Raw genomic sequence first — 21,017 nt, 5'->3', positions numbered from 1 at the left:
ATGTCTATATCGTTACTTCTAAAGATTTGCCGTGCAGTTGATTATATGCGTTTATGGATTTGTTTCATTTTGCTTTCACACATTTAGGACAGATGTTTTTCGGTCAAGTTCACAACTGACGAATGTGAAAATATGTGACGTACCAAAAAATCAATCTCAAAACAAAAGTTGATCCCTAACTTTTTACCTGCACCGATTTGGTTTCATACAGCTTAAATCTTCCTCCCCCGTGCGTAGTTTTGCTACTTGATGAAGTTTGCTTTTTATTCTATTGACAAACAAACAGTGTCGCATGGCAATAGTTTTGCTGTTTTTTAATTACTTCGATTTATTAATGTTTTTTGGCTTTATGACGAAAATAAAGAAGTCTATCCACCAATTTGCTCTTGCAGTAAATTGTTTGCATTTAATACAATTGTTCAATTCTTTTCATTTTCAATTATTAATTAAAAAAAACCGAATTGAATCAAAAAACATTTAATTTATAATTGTTTTCGTTTATCATCGACAACATTCACGCACATCTGCGCTACGATGTACGGTTTTTCCAGTTACTTGTTAATAACGAAACCATTTTTTCTGATTCATTTTGTAATGAATATGTTCCATCAGTAAATTTTTTTAATGATCTATTATTAAATTGAAATTCTCTGAAAACTAATTTAAAAAAAAAATTCCAACGAAAAATTTTATTTTTCAAACTGTGGATGATAGATGATGATACGCAGTAAAATTTTCAGAATTAGAAATAGAATCCATGCGTATCCTTTGTGTTTCACGTTGGAACTTCTGCTGCAGGGTGAAGTGTTTTACTTTTCGCTTTAATTAGTTAAACAGTAACACCGCTTTCATATACTATACAAGCTCTTTTGCCTTGTGCACATCAAGCACAATGGTTCACTGGTACAATAGTAATGTGTTTTGTTTTCGTTTTCTATAGAGATACCATTATACTTCAGCTTCAACATGTTAATATAAATAAAATCTTCAATGCAATTTTTCATTTGTTTTCAATTTTAACATTGCACTCTCGTCTGCTTACAGATTAATTTTCAATAGTGTCCTAATGTGCATTCCCTTCCTTCGTTGCATTACAACAATCTTATTCGATAATCTATCAAGAAGGAAGAAGGAACTAATGCGCATCATCTAGTTTACAAACAGCTTCCGATTTATTCATTCTGCTCACTCTCGTTTATTAAAATTTTAACTTACTTTTTGGCTTCATTTGTGCGGTGTGTATGTGTTTTTGTTTGTTTGTTTGATGCAGATTTACTTAAAGTTGCTAGCCTAACATTGATACAGGCTCGCCATAATTCCGATACTACATTCGTACGCTGTTCGTTATGTTAGGATGTAAATAACTCACCGCTCCTCTACTCATCTGATAAAGGAGCTTTTACATGCTAGAATATGAATATACGAACCTTAGGGGATGTAACAAGCAATTGATGTTGCTTACGAACTACAGTTATTGATTTCGATGTGGATTTGTTTCCAGCTGTGGCTTAAATAGAGAGATATTCTGCGAAGATGAGTGCATTGAATGGTTTGCCTGATTGAAACGGAAACTACATTCAACAAAAATGAAAAGCGCACCGAAAGCTAATAAGGCAGGCAAATTGGTTTTCCAAAACTACTGTTAGAATCATGGAGAAGAGAATATATTAAAAAAAACATGTGTTGTTTGTTTTTAGAGTATAATTTTTTTTTGTTCTCCTTACAGCAAAAACAGTATAAATGAGAAATTTTCATCATACTGCCTGTGCCAGTTACCACATTCCCACGAGTGGGCAAATATTTACGCCAATGTTTGGCTTGTTGATGGATCGGAAAGTTCACGCGTCGTAGGCTTCGGCTGCCAGTACGAAATAAATTCGTGCCACATTCTGCAAAAGCTGTTGTCCCGTTCCAATAGGGAGACGGGCACTACCGTACATGTGTGTTGATATTTTGGAGCTTACGACGAGGAGTGATTTATGACGTTGAGTGCCACAGCAGGAACGCGCCTTCACATCGTGGCTGTGATATGCGGCCCGTTCTCACTTCCTCCGACAAAACGGTGAAATGAATGGTAAGGTGAAACTTTTTTTTTAAAGCAAACTTTGTGTTGGCTGGAGAGTTTCCAAATTCCACCCGTATCGCAACGAAACTCGTATGCAGATGTTGATCACGGTGATGATGAAAATAGCTTTGTGACAGCTTTCTGTTTAGTGCCGTAGCGGAATGTGTGACTTTTCGGGGGTAGAACGAGAATACGACCCGGTGAATTCTCGGGACCCCGAAACGACCCCGAGAACCCGAGGTGGAGGAGTACCGGAACATTCCTACATTAACTGCAAAACGAATGCGGAATGCAGTGTGTGAGCATCAACTCAATCTGGTACCGGGTGCTGGTGTGTAGCGCATTTTGTTTGATAACACGTAGCAAGTAACAAGAAAAAAAGAACAGCTGGTCACTACCGTTTCATGACGTTTCTTCGGCACAAAAGCGCGTCAAAAAGCGTGTGCCGATCGTTTGGTAGATTCGTTCCACAAGTGCCACAGTATGATTGATGTCACGTACTTAACCCAAATGGTGACCCGAAACAATCCCGATCGATTTTATCAACATCACGTGCACCAGTAAAGTGGCATCAGTAAGCAGTATTCTTGGAAAGCGAGAGAAAAACGAATGTCCAAAAAAAAACGAACCATGTCAACCAGTGCCACACAAACCTTTCATCACTAGGATCTTTGCAGAAAACCGAAAAAGGGGCTCATTTTGGGCAGCCATATCAGCTCGAAACAATCCACACCAGAAGCAATGGTTAGATTTATCTTTCTATACACTCATACATTTACTCTTTTGTTTGTCTTAGCTTAGGTACGAAAAACTTTGAAACCAACTAGCCATTATTTTTCTGGTTCGACACTGCAGGCTATTAACCACGTTAGGAGCAGCGTTTGCTATATAATATTAGTTTCTATGCTAATTATTCACGCACAAGTTGACACGTTTCCACTCAGTATTGTTTTTTTTCAAGCATTAATATGCAAAATACTTTCTTACCCACAAACTATCGCTAATATTATTTGTCCGAAAGCCACCTACTCGATTACGCCCGATCTTCTGCTTTAGCATTCGAGCACAATTTAGTTTCGTTCGCTTTGGTTTTAAATGATAATTGGTACATTACTACACAAGGGTGGCCCTTGCTGTTGTGGCAAAGCTCATGTTGCTCATTTTTCCATATGCCTATCGTTCCATATACCCCTTGGCCGTGTTCAAGGTGTATACAGGTATATTTATATGTTCAGTTCGTTGCTTAACGTTTTATTGTAACAATTCAAAACTGAATGAATTGTTAATGAATTTACACAATATCGGCCGACCTAGAGCGCTCGTTGTGCAAGTTGTGTGGTTGTGTGTTAGAAACAATATCGAAAACACAACCTTTTATGCCTCTTAACGTCGAAAGCAATTTTTTTCCGTATTATGCTTCTTGCACTGGTTTAATATATAACAATCATTCCAAACAAATCAAAAGATAAACAATTGAATACGGACGAAATGTATGATAAAAAAATTAACCATTAAGTTATTGTACATTTGTATCCTAAAGTTACAATGGCATCATGATGCGAATCATCGTCGATGAATGTGCTATAAGTACATCGAGTGTTGTTAATTACAGTACAGGAAGATGAAAATGAGTGCGATTTTATTAACAGTTCTTTGTTGGTATGGTATTTATTACTGTTGGACCATCATCCGACGTGTCATTGTATCTGAAAAGAAGTAAAAAAAAGAACAAAAAGTTGAATATATTTTGTTTTACATTCCTTTTGTAATAACATCACATTTTAGATAAATATTTGTACAACATTTTCACACAGCAAAACCTTACATTTTGTGAGACATAAAACAATTTTAGCCCATCGACTTCAGCTGGAGCCCTGTTATTCACACGAGTGCCATGTTTATCCACTTGACCGTCATATTGTTTTCGTAGGATGGTAGAAGCTGATCCTATGCTAATTATGTCAGCAGAACGTTCACCATTATGTGCAGTTGAGGTCAAAATGTAAAGACTAACTTTTATTTTCGAAACAACACCCGAGAGAATGTAGTGTGTGATGCATGCGAGAAAGTTTTAAAATTAATTGCTGAACTTTTATCCGTTTTTCTCCCCTTCAACACGTCTTGTTCTATCAATGCCTCTTCAAAAGCTCAACAATTTTAAGTCAAAGTTTATCAATGAAGCAAATCTGTGGCAAAATAGAACAATCAAACATCGTAATTGTTTTTGTTAAATATGTTTCAAACGCTGTAATCGTTCGCTTTTTATTTTAATTTTCAAAATTAAATAAAGCACAATACCTTAACTAAACTCTATTGCTAAGATTCACTATTCTTGGACGTTGCGTAAATAATAAAAAAAAAGTTAAATTGCAAATTATTGTTTCATTTTGCTCCAAGTTATACTGCTTGGAAACCATTCGAACAAAAGCAAGTGGTAATAATTTCAAATTTCTTAAACACGCCACAAAACACGGAACAAAACTTTTCGCAACAGCTGATTTATGCGCCGATGTCAAAGACAGGAAATCTTAAGTTAATAATAACGGGAAAAAGTAAATTGTCGGTTTCATTGCAGTCCTTTCCATTGTGTTTCGTTGCCGTATTGTCTTAAACTTGATGCCTTTATTCTGATCCTTTGTCGTGGCAGTGAAAGTTATTTCTCCAAGCTAACCAGAATACGACACATTAAGTGTATCTAGTATACGTACTTTAACCACCGTGGAAAATTAAATTTTCTTTTACTAAGCATTTACTAAGAATATCTACTCATTTTGAAAATCTTATTTTAAATGATTTTCTAAAGCTTGAACGATCCTTTCCAACAAATGATCATGTTTGTTTACGTAATATTTTTATGCCACTTTTACCATGAGATTCAATTATTAAATAAGTTGAAATTGAAAAGCATTCAGTTTTCATAAATAAATTCAACAAAATCACTCCATCATTTTCACACTGGCAGCTTTATTCCACAGAGCCGTATTGATTAATTTTTATACTTCAACCCTTTTCAAAACTTCGCATGATGAGCGGTCTTGGTAACCACATTAGAGGTACTTTAAAAAAAAAGTTCTGTGAAATAATGTTCCAACCATACCGGGCACATCGAAACAGCGATCCATTAAGTTCTCATCCGGATTAGTCTTGCCTCACTGAACCAATTTTAAATAGATTGCTTTGCAACTAGAATCATACGGTTAATGAGCAGCATACAGACAAGTTTCCTGTCGTTCTAATAGGACGAGCAGCGGCAAAAGATCTAACCCGTCGAAATAGATGAACGAACTGTCTGACCTAATCAATTCTCAATTTCCCGTGAGATTCGATTGCAAAAACCGTTCCATACGCAAGACTGAAAAGCTGAGTTAATTGAGAAGTATGAGAGCAAAGTAAAGTTTGATCAAATGATGGAATAGATAATGTTACTACACAATTAAAGTTTAGTATAATTTTATAACTTGTTTAAGTTTCCTTTGCCAAACAGAACGAAATAATTGGTTAATAAGCTCGTATTATCTTTCCCACACAACCCTGAACCAGTTTCATTAGTCAAACATTCTTCAACTTCGAAAGCCTACAAAGGTTGTCTTATTTTTTTGTTAGGGTTCGTCTTGTTGTATTATGGCACATGGTGCGTGTAATTTATCAACCCGTAATACGTTCGCACTAGAACTTTATGAAGGATTGAACGTAGGCACACAATCTACCAGCATGAATGAATATTTACTTGTGGCCGCACAGCAAGCAAAAACGCAGCTGCGTAACCAGATCACGAACGAATTTTACCAACCTTCGTTCCATCGGTGTTGGTTCATAAACTTCGATAAAAGAACACACAATTTCACTTACGGTCCATGTAGCCGGTAATCTCGCTCTCATCTCCGAACGGTTATCCATCCATATTAATCTAAGCCGGAAATGGAACTTATCATCCAGCTGGACGTCATGAACACGTACCCGTAACCCAAATGAACAGAAGGTTCAACGATTATGGCAAAAAGGCAGTCCGTTTTCTCTTACTTTATTTTGTGTTTCTATCTTGGTTTCTTCACTTTTTTTCGTTCCCTCTGGTCTACGATCACTCGGTATGATTCGTTGACGTTCCGGTCCAGGTTTACCAGCCAAAAGCTTTAGCTTAAAGCAGTGTGAGTTTCTATACATGCGAACACATGAGGTTCCTTGTTGGTGAGTTGGTGAGCAAATCCTGTAACCCGTCTCACCAATTCGGTCTTTTCTGTCTATTTTTATTTTGCTATAAACTTTTATCCACTTCCGCTTGGCCACAAATTTTTCGTTTTAGTTTTTGATGTTTATGAGGGTCAGTTCCTGTGCGTCCATGACACGCAAGCAGTAAAATTCGTAACGAGTAACCGTGGAAAATGAGTTGATCTGCTTGAAGAAGCACATCAGAATGGAAAAATTACCCCAAAAAACGAACCCACAGGACACATTCAGCTTAGTCTTTAGCAAAGCTGTGTGTGTAACTCTTTGGTGAGCTTTATTTTAGTTTTTTTTTTCATCTTTTTCTGGAAGGGAAGTTATTTTTTTCGGTTAGTGTCACTTTACTGAAACCACCGGATGCACTCTTTAAAGCATGGTTGAAAGTTTTATTTCAAGTTGTTTATTTTTAAAAGGTTCCTCTTGTCGCAACAAAATTTGTCTTTCGAAAAACTTTAATTGTAGCATTTGTCTTGAATAATTGTAGCAATTATTTTTAATTACGAAACTAATCCTGCAAAGAACCAGACAACATATTGAATATTCAATCCTTTGAAAAATATAAGATTAGCAAAAAAACACAAAAAGGTGTATCAGTAGGTGTAAAATAAATATCGATTAAATAATTCTAAAAATAGAAAAATAAAACATGTTTGCTTATTTTATTCGGTTAAGAAAGCAATAATTCAATTGCCGAGAAAATATTGCAGTTTAACTGTTTCTATGTTTTTTTATTGAACCAAATTTCGATGGCGAACGAATTTCGTGCACACGAAGCACGTCACAATGAAATACGGTACCATAAATAAGCACCAGCATTGCACCCATTCAATGATTCTACAGCATAGCTTTTGGGATCACCGAACACGATTATAAGTCGAAGGGGAAGAAATAAATGTTATAAATTATTATAACCGTCCATAATATATTTTATGCTCTTCAAGTTCAAAAGTTGCACTTTCAGTTAAATTCAACGTGAATCTGTATCGAAGAAAGCCTTTGTGGAAAATGTCTATGTATTTTTCTTTTCCTGTAAAACCAAGTTATAAGGAAAATGTCTTGCTTGGAGAAGCAGAACATAGACCAAAAGCAATAATTGAAAGTAAGCTATCATTTTAATTTTATTCCTAGTAATGCTGAAAACGGTCACGATCGTTAGAAACAATTGCTTTTAAATATTTAACGACGGTTGTGTTCATTATGTAAATGATTTATACAGAAAAGCTTTTTTTCAAATAATACACCCAGACAGTTTGCCTAGAACTTAAGAAAACTCACACCTGCAAGCGTTACGATTTCGTTGAAACTTTTCTATTGAATTTTTCTATTTGTTCTTTTAAAACCACTTCCTAAACGAATCACTTGTTAGTTTTAGCTATTAATTTTCTCTTGCTGTTATCCTTGGATGCAAGATCCTTTTTGTCCACTGCACACTCAAACAGCCGGCAGTTTATCCGACCGTCCCACCGCCAACGGGGATGAGCCGGAGATGAGCTTGCAAAAAGCTGGAGATTTTCCACTTTATCTCCCTCTACACCGTTTGTGTTTGTTTTAAGCAGCTTTCTCACTGACGTGCTACGTTCGCATCGTGTCCGTTACTGTGCTGGTGAGGCATTTTGTCCAAAGGAATAAAAGTCCCTCGGTGTACCAGCTGATGACCGGAAATGAGAAAATGCTCTTGATTAAAGGATAGCAGGCTGCGCAGTTCAATTATGTTTCACAAAGCGCTGTGACAGTTGAAAGTACACTGCCATTTGTCTTGCGCCACTAAATGCATTGTCCATTAAGGTCTGCATTTAAGCAGAATGCTCGCGGGTTCACAAACTTTACCCAATTAATTACGGTTCCATTTTATTCACATTATGGCGTTGGAAGAAAAGTTGCAATATTGCGTCAATGCAATATAATACATTTTGTGAATTGGTTATTATAGTTTCTACTATTTCTATTAGTTTTTTTGAAAAACAAGGACAAAAAAATCCAACCTTACGAAAGAAGTCAAATCAGACATTTACAAAATATATAAAAACAATTTAGAAAAACTTCCATCGTAGTACTTTGATAGAATTATTCATAAGTACACATAGTCCAGTTATCTAGAAGCCTATCTTTAAACTCGGTACCTTGGAGAATTTATTTAATTTTACCGATTACCTTACCTTCTCGGTCAGACAGGTTTCATTTAAACCACAGAAAAAATAATACCCAACTCTACTTTTTTGCTATTGCAACAAATTGTTCACCCATGGGAATGAGTTGCGCTCAATGTTGGAATTTTGGTTGGAAATTTTGTAACAACTAAGCAAGATTTGTATTGTATTGGATCAGGACGTATCCCAGCGGACTGGGGATTTGCCAAAAGTTAGCCAAAAGCACAAAATCACAGTCACAAAAGAAAACTTCTAGCTTATGTTCAGCCTGAGTTTTATCATTCTTTCGTTACCCATAGGCTGGAAGGACAAGTTGTCCCGGGTACAAGCTTACGATGCTGAATGGATAGAAAATTTTTACCAAACTTCTCTCATTTTAGACGTAACACACTTTCTGTGTTTAACCAACAAGCAAGGGATCTCTTTAGGCCAGCTTCAGCGGTTGGAGTGAAGGTTAACCACACACAAATTCGTACGTTTCTAGGAAGGCAAAGAAAAAAACATTTAATTGCAAGCCTGTTGGATCGCTGTAGGCTAAATCGGATGAATGGTTTTCGAAGAGAGTTAATAATTAGCTTTGGTGTTTTGGTAGCGAAACGGGTTTTTTCCCCACTTCTGCTTGCCTAATTTTGTTCCTGACCATAAATTACTCTTCACCAATCCAGTTTGCCTTTGCACGATGTTTTTTGTACGGTTTTGCTTGGTAAAAACTGGTCCAAATTTATCCGTTGTGTAAAATGATTTATTGGTTTTTAGATCGTGAAATTTACTTTCGCCTGTAATCCGTTTAGGATCGGCTCACACCAACGAGATATATCCGCGATGCGGTAAGATGATGGAAGTAATCTCATTTCATCACTCTTTTGAATTAAACAAACAGTTCATTAAGTGGTCAGAATAAATAATTTGTATAAAGCCCAACATCCTACCATAAATAATATAGGTAGAAAATTGATTTTATTTGATGTTCAATATTGACATAAATAACCAAATTAATTGAAGTGAGAAAAATTAAACAAGATTTTACCATAAACAACCATTTACACCCACCGCAAGAAACTAAGACTATTTCGATTGGGCATCAAAACACTTACCTTCGAGTTTATTCCCACGTTGTTGATCTATTGATGTTGTCGATGTGTGTGAAGATGTAATAGAATTCATGCGTTACGGTAGGGCGTGATGAAAGAAAGAGTTTATTAAACGAAAGTGACGGACGTTTCCTCGATTGCTTCCGGTTATAAAATGTCTGGACAGCTGCCGGTTCGTGTCGTTTTCGTTGGCAATGGCATATGTCTCTGGCTTCCCTGGCGGCGGCTTCCTGGACCACAGTAGACAATCTGGAAGGAAAAAAGACATAAGAGTAAAAAAAACCACATACGTTCAATGATAAGATACAAAATCCTCTGTGAGAGTAAAGCAAACGAGAAAACGCCCAAGAGCGAACCGTACGTCCCAGCGTACCCATTTGCTCCACATTACGCAAACAATGTCGGGTATGCGAAGGTAATGCTCTCAAGCGGATGGTACGTGATGTTTGAGCTTGTTTATTGCGAATATTTTACCGAAAACAATAATCCATAATCTCACCAAATCGTGCCCATGCGTCCCACTAAACAACACATACATCCCGTGCGTTAGACGGATGAGTGAGAAAGGCTGGGTTTGTATACTTTTTGAGGAATGGAATGAATGATATATTGGATAAGCCGTTCCGGTTGGGATTACTGTACAAATAAACAGTTGTTACGGTAATTTGTTTTCAATTTAATAAGAGCGATTATTCTACCTGTACCGGAAATTTTTCATTCAACATTATAATTATTCAATATTACCCTAAACCAAGCTGAGTTTACTAATTGAGCCAAATATGTGTGTAAATATTTGTCGATTGGCAAATTAATACATCAAATGAAATTTATTTCACATTAATACATTTTGGTAAAACGATTTAAATACTCGCTGGGTGTCGTAGCACGTAAATGAAATATAATTAATGTCTAGCGTTTATTTTTTACTAACAATCTTCGGGTCTTTGAAAGGTCTTTGCATCATTAAATGTGCACTTTCCTGCAGTTTTTTGAATCATAGCTGCATCAAACATCTTCCTCTATCAATAGGTCCATTCTATGGAATGTTTCCGGTTTGGAAAAAAAATCATTGGGTGCACTCAGTTAAATCATAGTTGCATCATTATGTACTCTGCCCGGGACAGCTAAATCACAAACACAACACTATAGAATAAGAAACTACAGTAAACCATAATTACGTTCTCACGTCTATAGTGTTGTCCTCCGAGAATGCAAGGACAGCTCGCTGAGTGGCATCGCCGCAGAAAATGTGTGTCAGGACTCCATGGGTATAAAGAAGAAAATACCAGCAACCCGGCACTCGCCTCTTCCACACGTCACCGGTGTGCGGCCAAGAAAAACCGCATTGGCAACAGGGCGCAGTGATGCGATGGTGCAAAGTGTTTATGAAAAAGTATTCAATTTATTATGATGAATGAGCGAGCGTGGTATGATGGTGCTTGGTAGCAAAAAAAAAAGTAAAACGTGTTAACACTGCACAATGCACACGAGGCGTTCGAACAATCATGATGGTAGCTACCAACACTCTACACTCTCTGTGTGTCCGTCCATCCGTTACGCATAGAATGGGAAGGGAAAAAAACCAAGATAAGCTTACCACCGTCAATTTGATCCCATTCTGCGTTTAAGGGCTGAACATTTATCATTCAAATTAGTCACATTTAAGCTTACCAAACGGTGTGCAATGTAAGTGTAATAAATCATTTATTATTTGAAGTTTTTTTCGCTCTATTTTGAAATGGCATTGAGTTTAAAGCTGATTTCATTCGGCATTGCAACATTGTTTTGTTAGGTACGAATTTATTCAGTCAATTCCATATGACAAGCAAAAATTTTATTAGAGTTATGTGTCTATTGTCTAACATTCTCCTCCAAAACATATTCTGACTGATTCTATAAGTACAATGTGTGTTTTTATAAAAAAATATTAAATATTTGTAACATATTTTAAGTATAATTTACAGAACTGAACGACGTTGAATAACGAAACAACAGCGTCGCAGAACAATTGATTGCACAATTATAGCTTTTTAAACATCAAATCAATAACGCTTTTATCATATTTCATCAAACGATTGATCCCATACGAATGCAATGAAAAAGTGCAGCTTCATTCCCTTGTTTTTGTACACTGTTCAAAATCACATTTGCCATGTTCCAACTTGTGTTCGTGATCGTTTATGGTTTTCATTACAAACAATTTACCAATTGTCGTTAAGTAGACTAGAGTTCGGTTTAAAACCCGTAATTTCATGCCACTTTATCTCCGATACTATCTTACCACAAAGTGCAGCACATTACAGCGTTAAAACCTTAAGTGAGCAGCGAACAGCTTTTGCTCGGAACAGTAGGTGAAATAAATTTTACCACCGCAGTGCATGACCGCAGCCAGTTCGTAATGGTTGCTGATTCGTACCAAATCGCAACTGCAATCGTACGCGTAACATAAAACGAAAACATTTAGACAAAAACATCCCACTTTCCAATCTTGCGCGTGGTAATCATCCGCTGGCATGCGGCCTGACCTAAACACTACCCAAGCAAACTTTCATTCGCTTTTCTTGCGCACACACACAAAACGGTAATGTCTTTTATCACCAGCTGTTTCATGTTGCGGCCGTAGTTGCATGTCTTGATGGAACTGATCTGTAAGCACGCAGCACGTTCACCGTACAGCACAAAGCATACCAACAAAAGGAACTCAATTTTCCCTTTGCAGCACGTGCACGTCTGTAGTAGCGAAAGGAAGCGCAGCTGCAATTAGTTCACTGGAGCACATGAGCCAACATTCTCATCAGCGCGGCCCTCGGTATGTTTCCCTGCAAAATCTTCCCTCACCTAATATATGCACATGTCACAGCGGGAAGTCTATTATAGTCTTTTGTATAACAGTGGAACCCGCCGGGGAAAAGTGGGCAAAGTCATACCGAGCGCATACAATCGTGCGAGCGCGCTGAGATATGTATTTACGTCGCTCGAAGAAAATGGAAGAAAAGCTATCAAAAAATCAGGAAATGTTGTCCCAGCACGGATGCCCGACAAACGGGAAAGCTCGACGCAAACCGGGGAAACCATTTTATGTTACCATAACCGCGATCTTGTTTGTCAACTCCATGTCAGAGGAAAACTTCACGTTACAAGCAACAACCGATATGTGCTGCCGTACGCCAACACATCAGTCTGGGTGGCATACAGTGTAGATGCGTCTACCGCAACAACTTTCCCGGGTTTTGGAAAATGTTTCAACGCACACCCTCTGTTGGGACACCTCTCGCACGACACACTGTGGTTGCATCATGTTCGAAGAAAATTAACAGTATCAAACAACGTGTGCTCACGGTGCAACTGTACGACGATGTGATTGAACTTGTTTGCGAAAAATGTCTCTCCATGTGTGTGTGTGTGTGTGTGTGTGTGTGGTATGATTTTATGAACTTCTTCTATCAACAAACTACATACGAAACCCTTTATTTTCTTTTTCGTGTGTGCGTTTCTTGTGTATGAACTGTAATGGAATTGATTTCTCCCTGCTATGGGCGACACATTCTGAGACAAAACAAACTCGCAACTGTTCGTTCAACTGTCATTATTTCTCGACCTGTTACAGTGCTTTAGGATAGTTTCAGTACCTGCAGTATCTTGTCTTCCCAAAAACCGAGTGCCCGAAAGAACGTCCCGTTTCTGTTCGATTGTGTTTGGATTCTACCGTTTATCTTCTCCATCCTTCCATCGTTTACTGCCCACCGACAGGGGCGGCCATTGTGACCACTTGTGAAGGTTTGTGCTTTGACATGGGTGCAGAAGAAAAACAGATGAAATCTCAAAGGACTCGAAACGGTAACGGTACATTCGAGTGGACGTAGCGTAATTTCCGTCGGGCTGCGTATTCGAGCGGAATGTGCCGGGAAAAGTCGTTATTCAATATATTCCACCGTATTTGTCACATCGTTACGGCTCGCACGGAACATGACGCTATCGTGTCCCCGGTGGGTATAAAACTGTCCAAGTTTTGTTTTCGAACAATTTGCAACAGATATGACAAATGGTTGAATGCGTTCAGTGGAATGGCAGGTATAGTTCCGTTTTATCTTTGCATTGTTCATTTATTCCATTGTTGCTTTAAGTGTTTCAAGCGTTACGCTTAAGCGTTACACGTCCGCAAGCAAAATGGCTTTCTCCAACATCTACTTTAATGATTGCCTAAGACTATTTTTAATTGTTAGGTTTGTGATCATTGTGAAATGTACAATTTTGCATAGCACAGGAGGACTTAGGGAGTATTTAATACAAACAATTTATTTAATCCTTTCATGAATAGATGCGATCACGTACGAGTGTTGAATATTGAATTTAGACAAAGAGAAAAACATAATCTAACGCATTGCGAAACACATGCAAAAATGCTTGCATTGAGCTTAAATTCTGAATCGGGCATTATCTCTCCTCGGTAGTATATTTAAAACACAAAAAGTGGGATAATATTTACATAATATTATTATTTCATTCATAAGGGATGATATTTTCAAAATATCATATAATAACCATTTAAGTCTTCTCGAACACGCGTCTCCGGTGAATTTTCATTTGCAATCTCATAGAAGTCATTAAAAAGTTATTGTAAATTAAAAATTCAAAAGATGCCAAGATGGGAAACAAAGTTTGCTACATTACGCATTGCGGACATCGGTGACAGAAATGGCTTACGCTGCAAATAAGCTAAATTGAAACCATCGTCCATGGGCGAAGTAGCACTCCTTGAGGCACAGGTAAACACGCACGTAACACTCGGTTGATCATAGTAAAGGAAGCCTACTCGTAAATAATCTAAACGAGCGGTATCCCGCTGAGTGCACTGTGAAGTGCTTTCGAGCTTTCCAACCCAGCGCCGAGGATGAATTCCGAACCGTCGAAAAACGATTTAGCGATCCATCGCCACCTTCAAACTGTGGCTAAAGGAACGACCAAAGCGTGAGATCTTGTTCCAGCATTCTGCCACTAACGTTTCCCCTGCGGTTTTGGCGTAAGTGGCTGCACCTAGACACATTGACACCGGTAACCTACACCAACTTTTCGCGGAACCAGTGCTCGTCTCCCGAAAACCTGCCCATCCATAGGACCATGGGTCCACCGTCCATATGCACGCCACTAGTGTCACAGTCATAGTCAGTCCGCACGGTTTTAACATTATGGGCACAGAAATGACTCTCGTATTAAATATTTATCAGGTTAAACATCGTTTCACCATCGGTTGCCTGTAGGATGTGCTATCCGGTAGGACACATCGCTCACAACGTTCGCTTTCAAAAGTCAACGTCGCTTGAGTTGAAAGTGTGTCTTGCTGCACGGGTGCTGGCTATGTCTGTGTCAGGAATTGTGCGCTACGGGCAAATCAGGTTCGCCTAGGCAAAGTGGAAGGAGCAATACAAGGCAAGGGCAAGGTAATGACTCTCGAGAATGAGAAATAGCTTATCGAAAAGTAGGTCACTCAAAGACCACCATCGTGAACGGCTCTGATGATGGACACTTTCGTGTGTTTCGAGTGTTCTCGAAGTTTTCGTACGGTGGGTTTTATCACCAAATACGATAATGTCTGTTGTACAAGTATGTTATACATTCTTCAAATACCATATAAGTGTGCTTTTTAACCAAAAAAAAAAATCACACTACGCTTGTGATACGTTGGCAAATTTGTGTTTTGTTTCTCAAATACAGCAGATAAGTAGTAAAATTGTTTGAGTCATGTTGACAGAAACTCAAATATTACCATTTCTTAGTATTTCAGTACATTTGTCATTTCGTACAAAATTATTGAAACCAACAACTTAAATCTTGAAAGGTAAACGTAAAATGTTGAAACAGACTATGGGACTGACTGATACTTCAAGTTCCATTTATTTTAACATGGAAATGCACGAACGTCTTCGAAGAATATGTTTATTTGACGTTCTATGTAAGTGTTCTATAACTTTCATTCAGTTGCTGCCAACAAAGTTTCAAGCAACTCGTGCACACATTCGTTTCCTGTATTAAACGTCAACACCATGTCTTTCATTTAGAACGTGACATTTCACCGAAATACCAGGCTAGCATTCTAAAATTAATTAATACAACAAGAAACGTATAGTTTAATATTTGTTTATGTTTTTGAAGAAATCTCGAATCTCAAAATACTATATAAGCTCAAAAACTATATAAAAAATATTAAATTTGTGTACTAGGTCTTAAAGTTAGTTTTGTTTTTAATTCCTTACCTAGAGTTATCTAGCGATAAACACATCAATGTCTCAAAATTTTTAAAAATGTTTCCATAAATCTCAGAACAACAAAAAATATATTTTTGGACGATGTTTTCGTCTGAACTGTAACTTTGAAAATTGCCTCACAAACAACATAAAGTTGCTGGCATACGTGGTTTCCTCATTTCTTTGACATGCTTTTACGATGGTAGCATTGCTCATTCATTCTTTTTACCACCGGCATTGTCACCAACCAGAGCATTCCCATTGGGTTAATAAAAGTGGTGCTTCCTACTTCTTTGCCATCTTTCGTTGTATGTTGTCCGTTGGTAGCATACGGACGGCCGCCTTTACCCTTCTGCGTGTTGGCCTTGACCGGCACCGTACATTCGTAACGAATCGTAAAACACCAAGTGTGACCCCTCCGAGCGGTACAAATCGTGCAAAACACGTCCATCGGGCACAACACTTGGTTTATCCTGTTCTGTAGTTTCCATTAACCTTTAATCGTTGGGAAATCATTTGACAACAGTACACTTGCACGACATTTGCTTCAGGCCAAATACACCTCAATGCATGGCTAGCGCCAGTGTGCCTTATTCCACCTGACCCGGCATGCAACGATGTGGCGTACCGATGATGTCTTGTAGCGTTTTGGATGTTGTCAACGGATCGGTTTCCCGGTTTCCTGCGCTATAAAATCCGTACTCTTATCGTGGCAGCGATGCACGAATGCAGCTGCTTGATGACACGCCGTACTGCATTCAGACTGACGATCGTCATGAATACATATTGCATCTTTCGTGTCCTTGGTGTCCCTGGAGCGTACATATGCCTGTGAGTGGACGCATCAGATACGTTGCACAACTTTGCTGAGCTTGAAACAGAACTGTTGAGATCCAAAAGGGGTTCGTTCAACGTAGTGAAGATATTATGGTTCAAAGCATGAACCGAATCAAGAGTTATGACCTTTGCTATCGAATAAAAGCAGTCGTGCAAATACAGTTAACGATAAATTGAGTAGTGAGTTTGAAATATTCTTTTTAGAAGGCATTTTTATAGTTTTTCTGTATAAACTGTAATAAACGATGTTTTAAATCGATAATGTGAAGGCAATTATAAAAAAGCATTTTCTAAAATTCCCCAACATCAGTCCATTTCGTCTACGAACTATTCAATCAACGGTAGTAGAATAAATTGCATCATATATCAACTCTTTCCGCTGACAGAAGCTGCTTCTTTGGGATTTCTTTTTTGTCTATTGCCCTTATCAATCGATAGCAACACGTGCATCGTTTTTTATCCATGTGGCAAACAATACCATCCACCATGTATTTGCTTCGAAACCGTTCTTCCACAGAAAAAAACAAGAATAATAAAATATAAAGAATGTATGAAATAAAGAGCCACGCTAGCGAGTGTGACAGGAAAATGATCAAAAAATCGCAACCCAGTCGGACTGGCACCAAAGAAATTCCGCCGTCTGGAAGCAATCGTTTGATGTTACGACTTTATTTATACGCCCTTGCGCATAAACAAAACGTCAGTTGCGCTCCATGTCCGTGTCCGTACGTTCACACCTTAGTGCGGCAGTCCGCCATACTTCCGTCGGCCATTTAACGGTTTTCAAATAAACAATTTCAAATCGTAAGAAATACCGCAAGGCACTTCTTGTGGCTAAGAGTATGACGTCCTGTTTCTTTTTTTAACTGTTTTTTTTTCTTCTCTCGATTGTGTGCCAATAGATCTGGACAGAAATAGCGCAAATGATCGTCGAGCTATAGTAGAGTTTTGCCGAGCGTACGTTAATAGTGATCATACATTGAATCGGAATAAAGTTTGTACACAACTGCTGCACACTACCCAAAAGCCAGCTTTTCAAAACAAAAATGTATAATTAGATTGGAGGAATCCAGAACCACAAATACGTGAACGAACAACATTATGGATTGGGGTTTTGTAATGGCGATAGAAACGATTGCAATAGGTTCGCCTATGACATAGACCAGACCACTATGGCATAGACCAAAATGGTAGATATGAAACAATAACTGAGGATGAGATGTCTCTGACAATCCAATATTTTGTGGAGAAAAATATTAAATACGATATGCCTAATCATTGAAGGTAAAATGTTGTCTACAGAACATAACTTTCATTAATGCATTGAATCCTTTGTAATCACAGTTCCTTTGGTTGAGAAATGGTACACAATGTATGCCCATTCGCTCATGAACCATCATGATGTCACTTCCCAGCATTACCGGAAATGGAAACACCAGCAAACTTATGCATTACAGGCATAACTTCGAATTGACAACTTATTTGTTGCTCGGAAAAAGCAAACACGTCCCATATGCCATGAAGATATGCTTCAGATAGGGATAGCTTCGTTCCCAAAACAACGATTGTTCGTAACAGTTCCAACGTCCGAGCGATGAAAATCAAAGAAGATTTCTTCGAATCAAAAGCTACATAATTGCATTGAACACATGAAACCAGCAGCTCATGCAGTGCTGCTATTTCCGCTATGTGACATTTGCTTAGCAAAAGCAGACAACCATTCAAGTTTCGTACGACGGATGTACACATGATTGAAATTCCTCGTAAATCTAACCACTCGCCCTGCAAATCTAATAACTTTATACGTACTACTTTCTCTGGCATAAAGTGTGTTGTGGGTTGCGTGTTTTGTAGGAAGTTTGTTTTTAGCATTGTAAGCTTTATCTCGCTGTTTGGTTGAAACTGCTGAAGGTACTCATACAGCATTAAAGTAGAAAAAACTGCTCGAATTAATTCTTCCCATAATTACCTTTTTTGATGTTTTTTTCTTGCTAGACTTAAAAAATCAATAATTGTAAGGCAGATAAAACGCAGAAGCAATTGTCTTTAATTCATGCACACTAGTAGTAGTAGTAATATTTATTGATGGATTACATTTTTCTGTTCAATTACATATTTCATATTGGTTCTGGTAGCGGCAAATTCATGCACAATTCTATGTCATTTGCTGTAAATTTTTAAAAGAATAATCTATCAGTATAATTCCAAGTTATTTCTGTTCAACAATGAAAAGGAATAAAACCAAAATATTTAAATTAAGACTTATTTCACCAACGTAAATATAAGCTATTCAACGCCTCATTTTATCATGTTTGCCTTTTTGCCTCTCTAATGGCTCGAACCTGTTAACGTAATATTTCTCTCGAACCTACAAAAGGTAGGTTGATTATTTCCTCATGACACTAATGGTCACGTTGCGGTCGCTCGCCTGTGCCAATAAAATACAATACGTAGGATTGTGTTTACATAGGTACCATACCAGTTTGCTACAGTTGCAAAATGCAAATTAGTACCTAGAACTGGCAGCAATCTTAGGTGACCTGCTTCATCGATGAAAATCAATTCTATTTCCGGTCACGTCAACCGGAATGCTCATCAAACCGAAGCATCAAACACGTGAGCAAGTCGTTTTAGCATCAAGTTGAGATCAAATGTGCTAGGGTTAGCAGTGGACGATGTAGAGGAAATAGACAAGGGTTTTGCTGAATCAACCCATCAAGAACAACTAACTCCGAGTTGATGTTTATGATTTTAGTACGTGCTAGTTTTGTGACGGGATTGTAATTTGTCTGAACGCCGATGAAATCAAGTATCTTCAAGCATCTTCAAGTAATATTTTATACACCTTTTTTCTAATGGAGTCGTACAAAGGAAATATTTTTGCACGCATAGCACCATTTTCATGAAAATTACCAGTAGCAGACGAATTTTTCTATCGACCGTTAATGTGTTTACTGTAATTCAAATTCCCAGCAGAGTATTGAATTAATTTTGATTGAAATAGGAAACCTTGGAAACAGAGCAATGGAGTACATCCTTCTTTATTCTTAGTATTATTTACCACGATTTCGCATCAAGAAATCACTGCCCTAATGTATGCTGAAATGGAATCGTATTAAGCTAAACAGAAAGTCAGCGTGTAGTATCCTAGGGCATGTAATTTATCGTCGCAAAACATTTTTTGATTCATCATCGAATACATTAATCTTAATGTATTCATTTGTCGGATAATAAAAACATTACAACCCATTCCGTCTTTTGGCCGATCCCATCACATGTAGAATGTAAACAGATATTCGTTCATTAAATCACAACAAAACATTTGTAACGTGAAGCTATTTGCACGAGATGGTATTGTATTTTCGATTTCCAAACAACCGCTTGTACGTGGGTTGTTTTCAAGGATTTCCAAAGGCCTCAAGGTCTACATATTGTAATGGGGCGTATATGCGCATTCTACAGTAGCATAACAGCGCTTGAACTTACATACATTTGCGTTTGATTGAAAACCCACGATTCAGTGTGCCGTACCGATTAAATCTTAAATTTAAAAACTAAGGTTAATGATAGAGACATACAGCTGCAAATGGTACTCTTGCAAAGTGAGAAAAAAAGGTTCAAACGTAGCATTAAAAGGATGTCTTTCGCAGACAAAAAGATGAAAGTAACCACAAAACCATAAGCACACAACTAGAAAACATTGTTTCACCACATAGGTAACAGGAATGTCACAATACCGTATTGTGGTAGGAAAAAGTGCCAAAGAGCAATAATACCGACAAGCATAATGGAATGACAAATGGTTCCCCATGGTGAGATGGACCAGTCCACGACAACGAAACCACGACGATGAACGTAACAATGCTAACGAAGAACACTGAACTCATGATGCTCTCCATCATGGTGAGATAGGTGTAGAAATAAAGGGACGAAGAAAAAATCTCTCTGCGGTTATTTGTAGCACGAGGATACTTACCTTACGGAATGCTTTCCGAAAGTTTTCCGACAGGAATGCGTACAGCAGTGGATTTATACACGAGCTCGTATAGGCCAGAACGTGCGATACAATTTGTAGTGAAATTTTAAAATGTGTATCTGGCTTAAATACGTCCACACTCTTCAGCACCAGGATGACCTGCAAAACAAAAGGGGACGCTACATTATTTTCATCAACTCCAAACAAAGAACTTTGAAAAAACTACAAAAGTACCTAACTAACCAAACCAACTATGCTAGAGCACAATTCGAGAATCACTTTATAGTTATGGAAATCATTTCCATTTTATATCAATAGCTGAAAGAAGAAGATAATTCCCATATTCTAACCATTCTCTTTATATCAGCCATTAAGCGAATGTTATGCTGCAAACAGTAGCAGTAGCATTATGAAAAACCAACCAACTTCATAAAAACC

At 37.8% G+C, this 21,017-nt stretch overlaps 1 protein-coding gene across 1 annotated transcript in view; it reads right to left on the bottom strand.

The window, feature by feature from the left end:
- Positions 1-381: 381 nt before the first annotated feature.
- Positions 382-21,017, bottom strand: part of LOC125764738 (allatostatin-A receptor-like) — a 63,789-nt gene continuing 43,153 nt past the window's right edge. Inside the window, exons 3-5 of the mRNA XM_049429303.1 lie at positions 20,580-20,738; positions 9,528-9,773; positions 382-3,771 (exon numbers count right to left, since the gene is read on the bottom strand). Of these exons, the coding sequence (XP_049285260.1) occupies positions 9,672-9,773; positions 20,580-20,738 (261 nt within the window). The 3' untranslated portion in view covers positions 382-3,771; positions 9,528-9,671. The remainder of the gene's footprint in view (positions 3,772-9,527; positions 9,774-20,579; positions 20,739-21,017) is intronic.

The sequence above is a fragment of the Anopheles funestus genome, chromosome 2RL, assembly GCF_943734845.2.
Source record: "Anopheles funestus chromosome 2RL, idAnoFuneDA-416_04, whole genome shotgun sequence".
Lineage (NCBI taxonomy): Eukaryota > Metazoa > Arthropoda > Insecta > Diptera > Culicidae > Anopheles > Anopheles funestus.
Note: the sequence above shows the minus strand (reverse complement) of the source record. Positions and strands in the feature narration are given on the sequence as shown.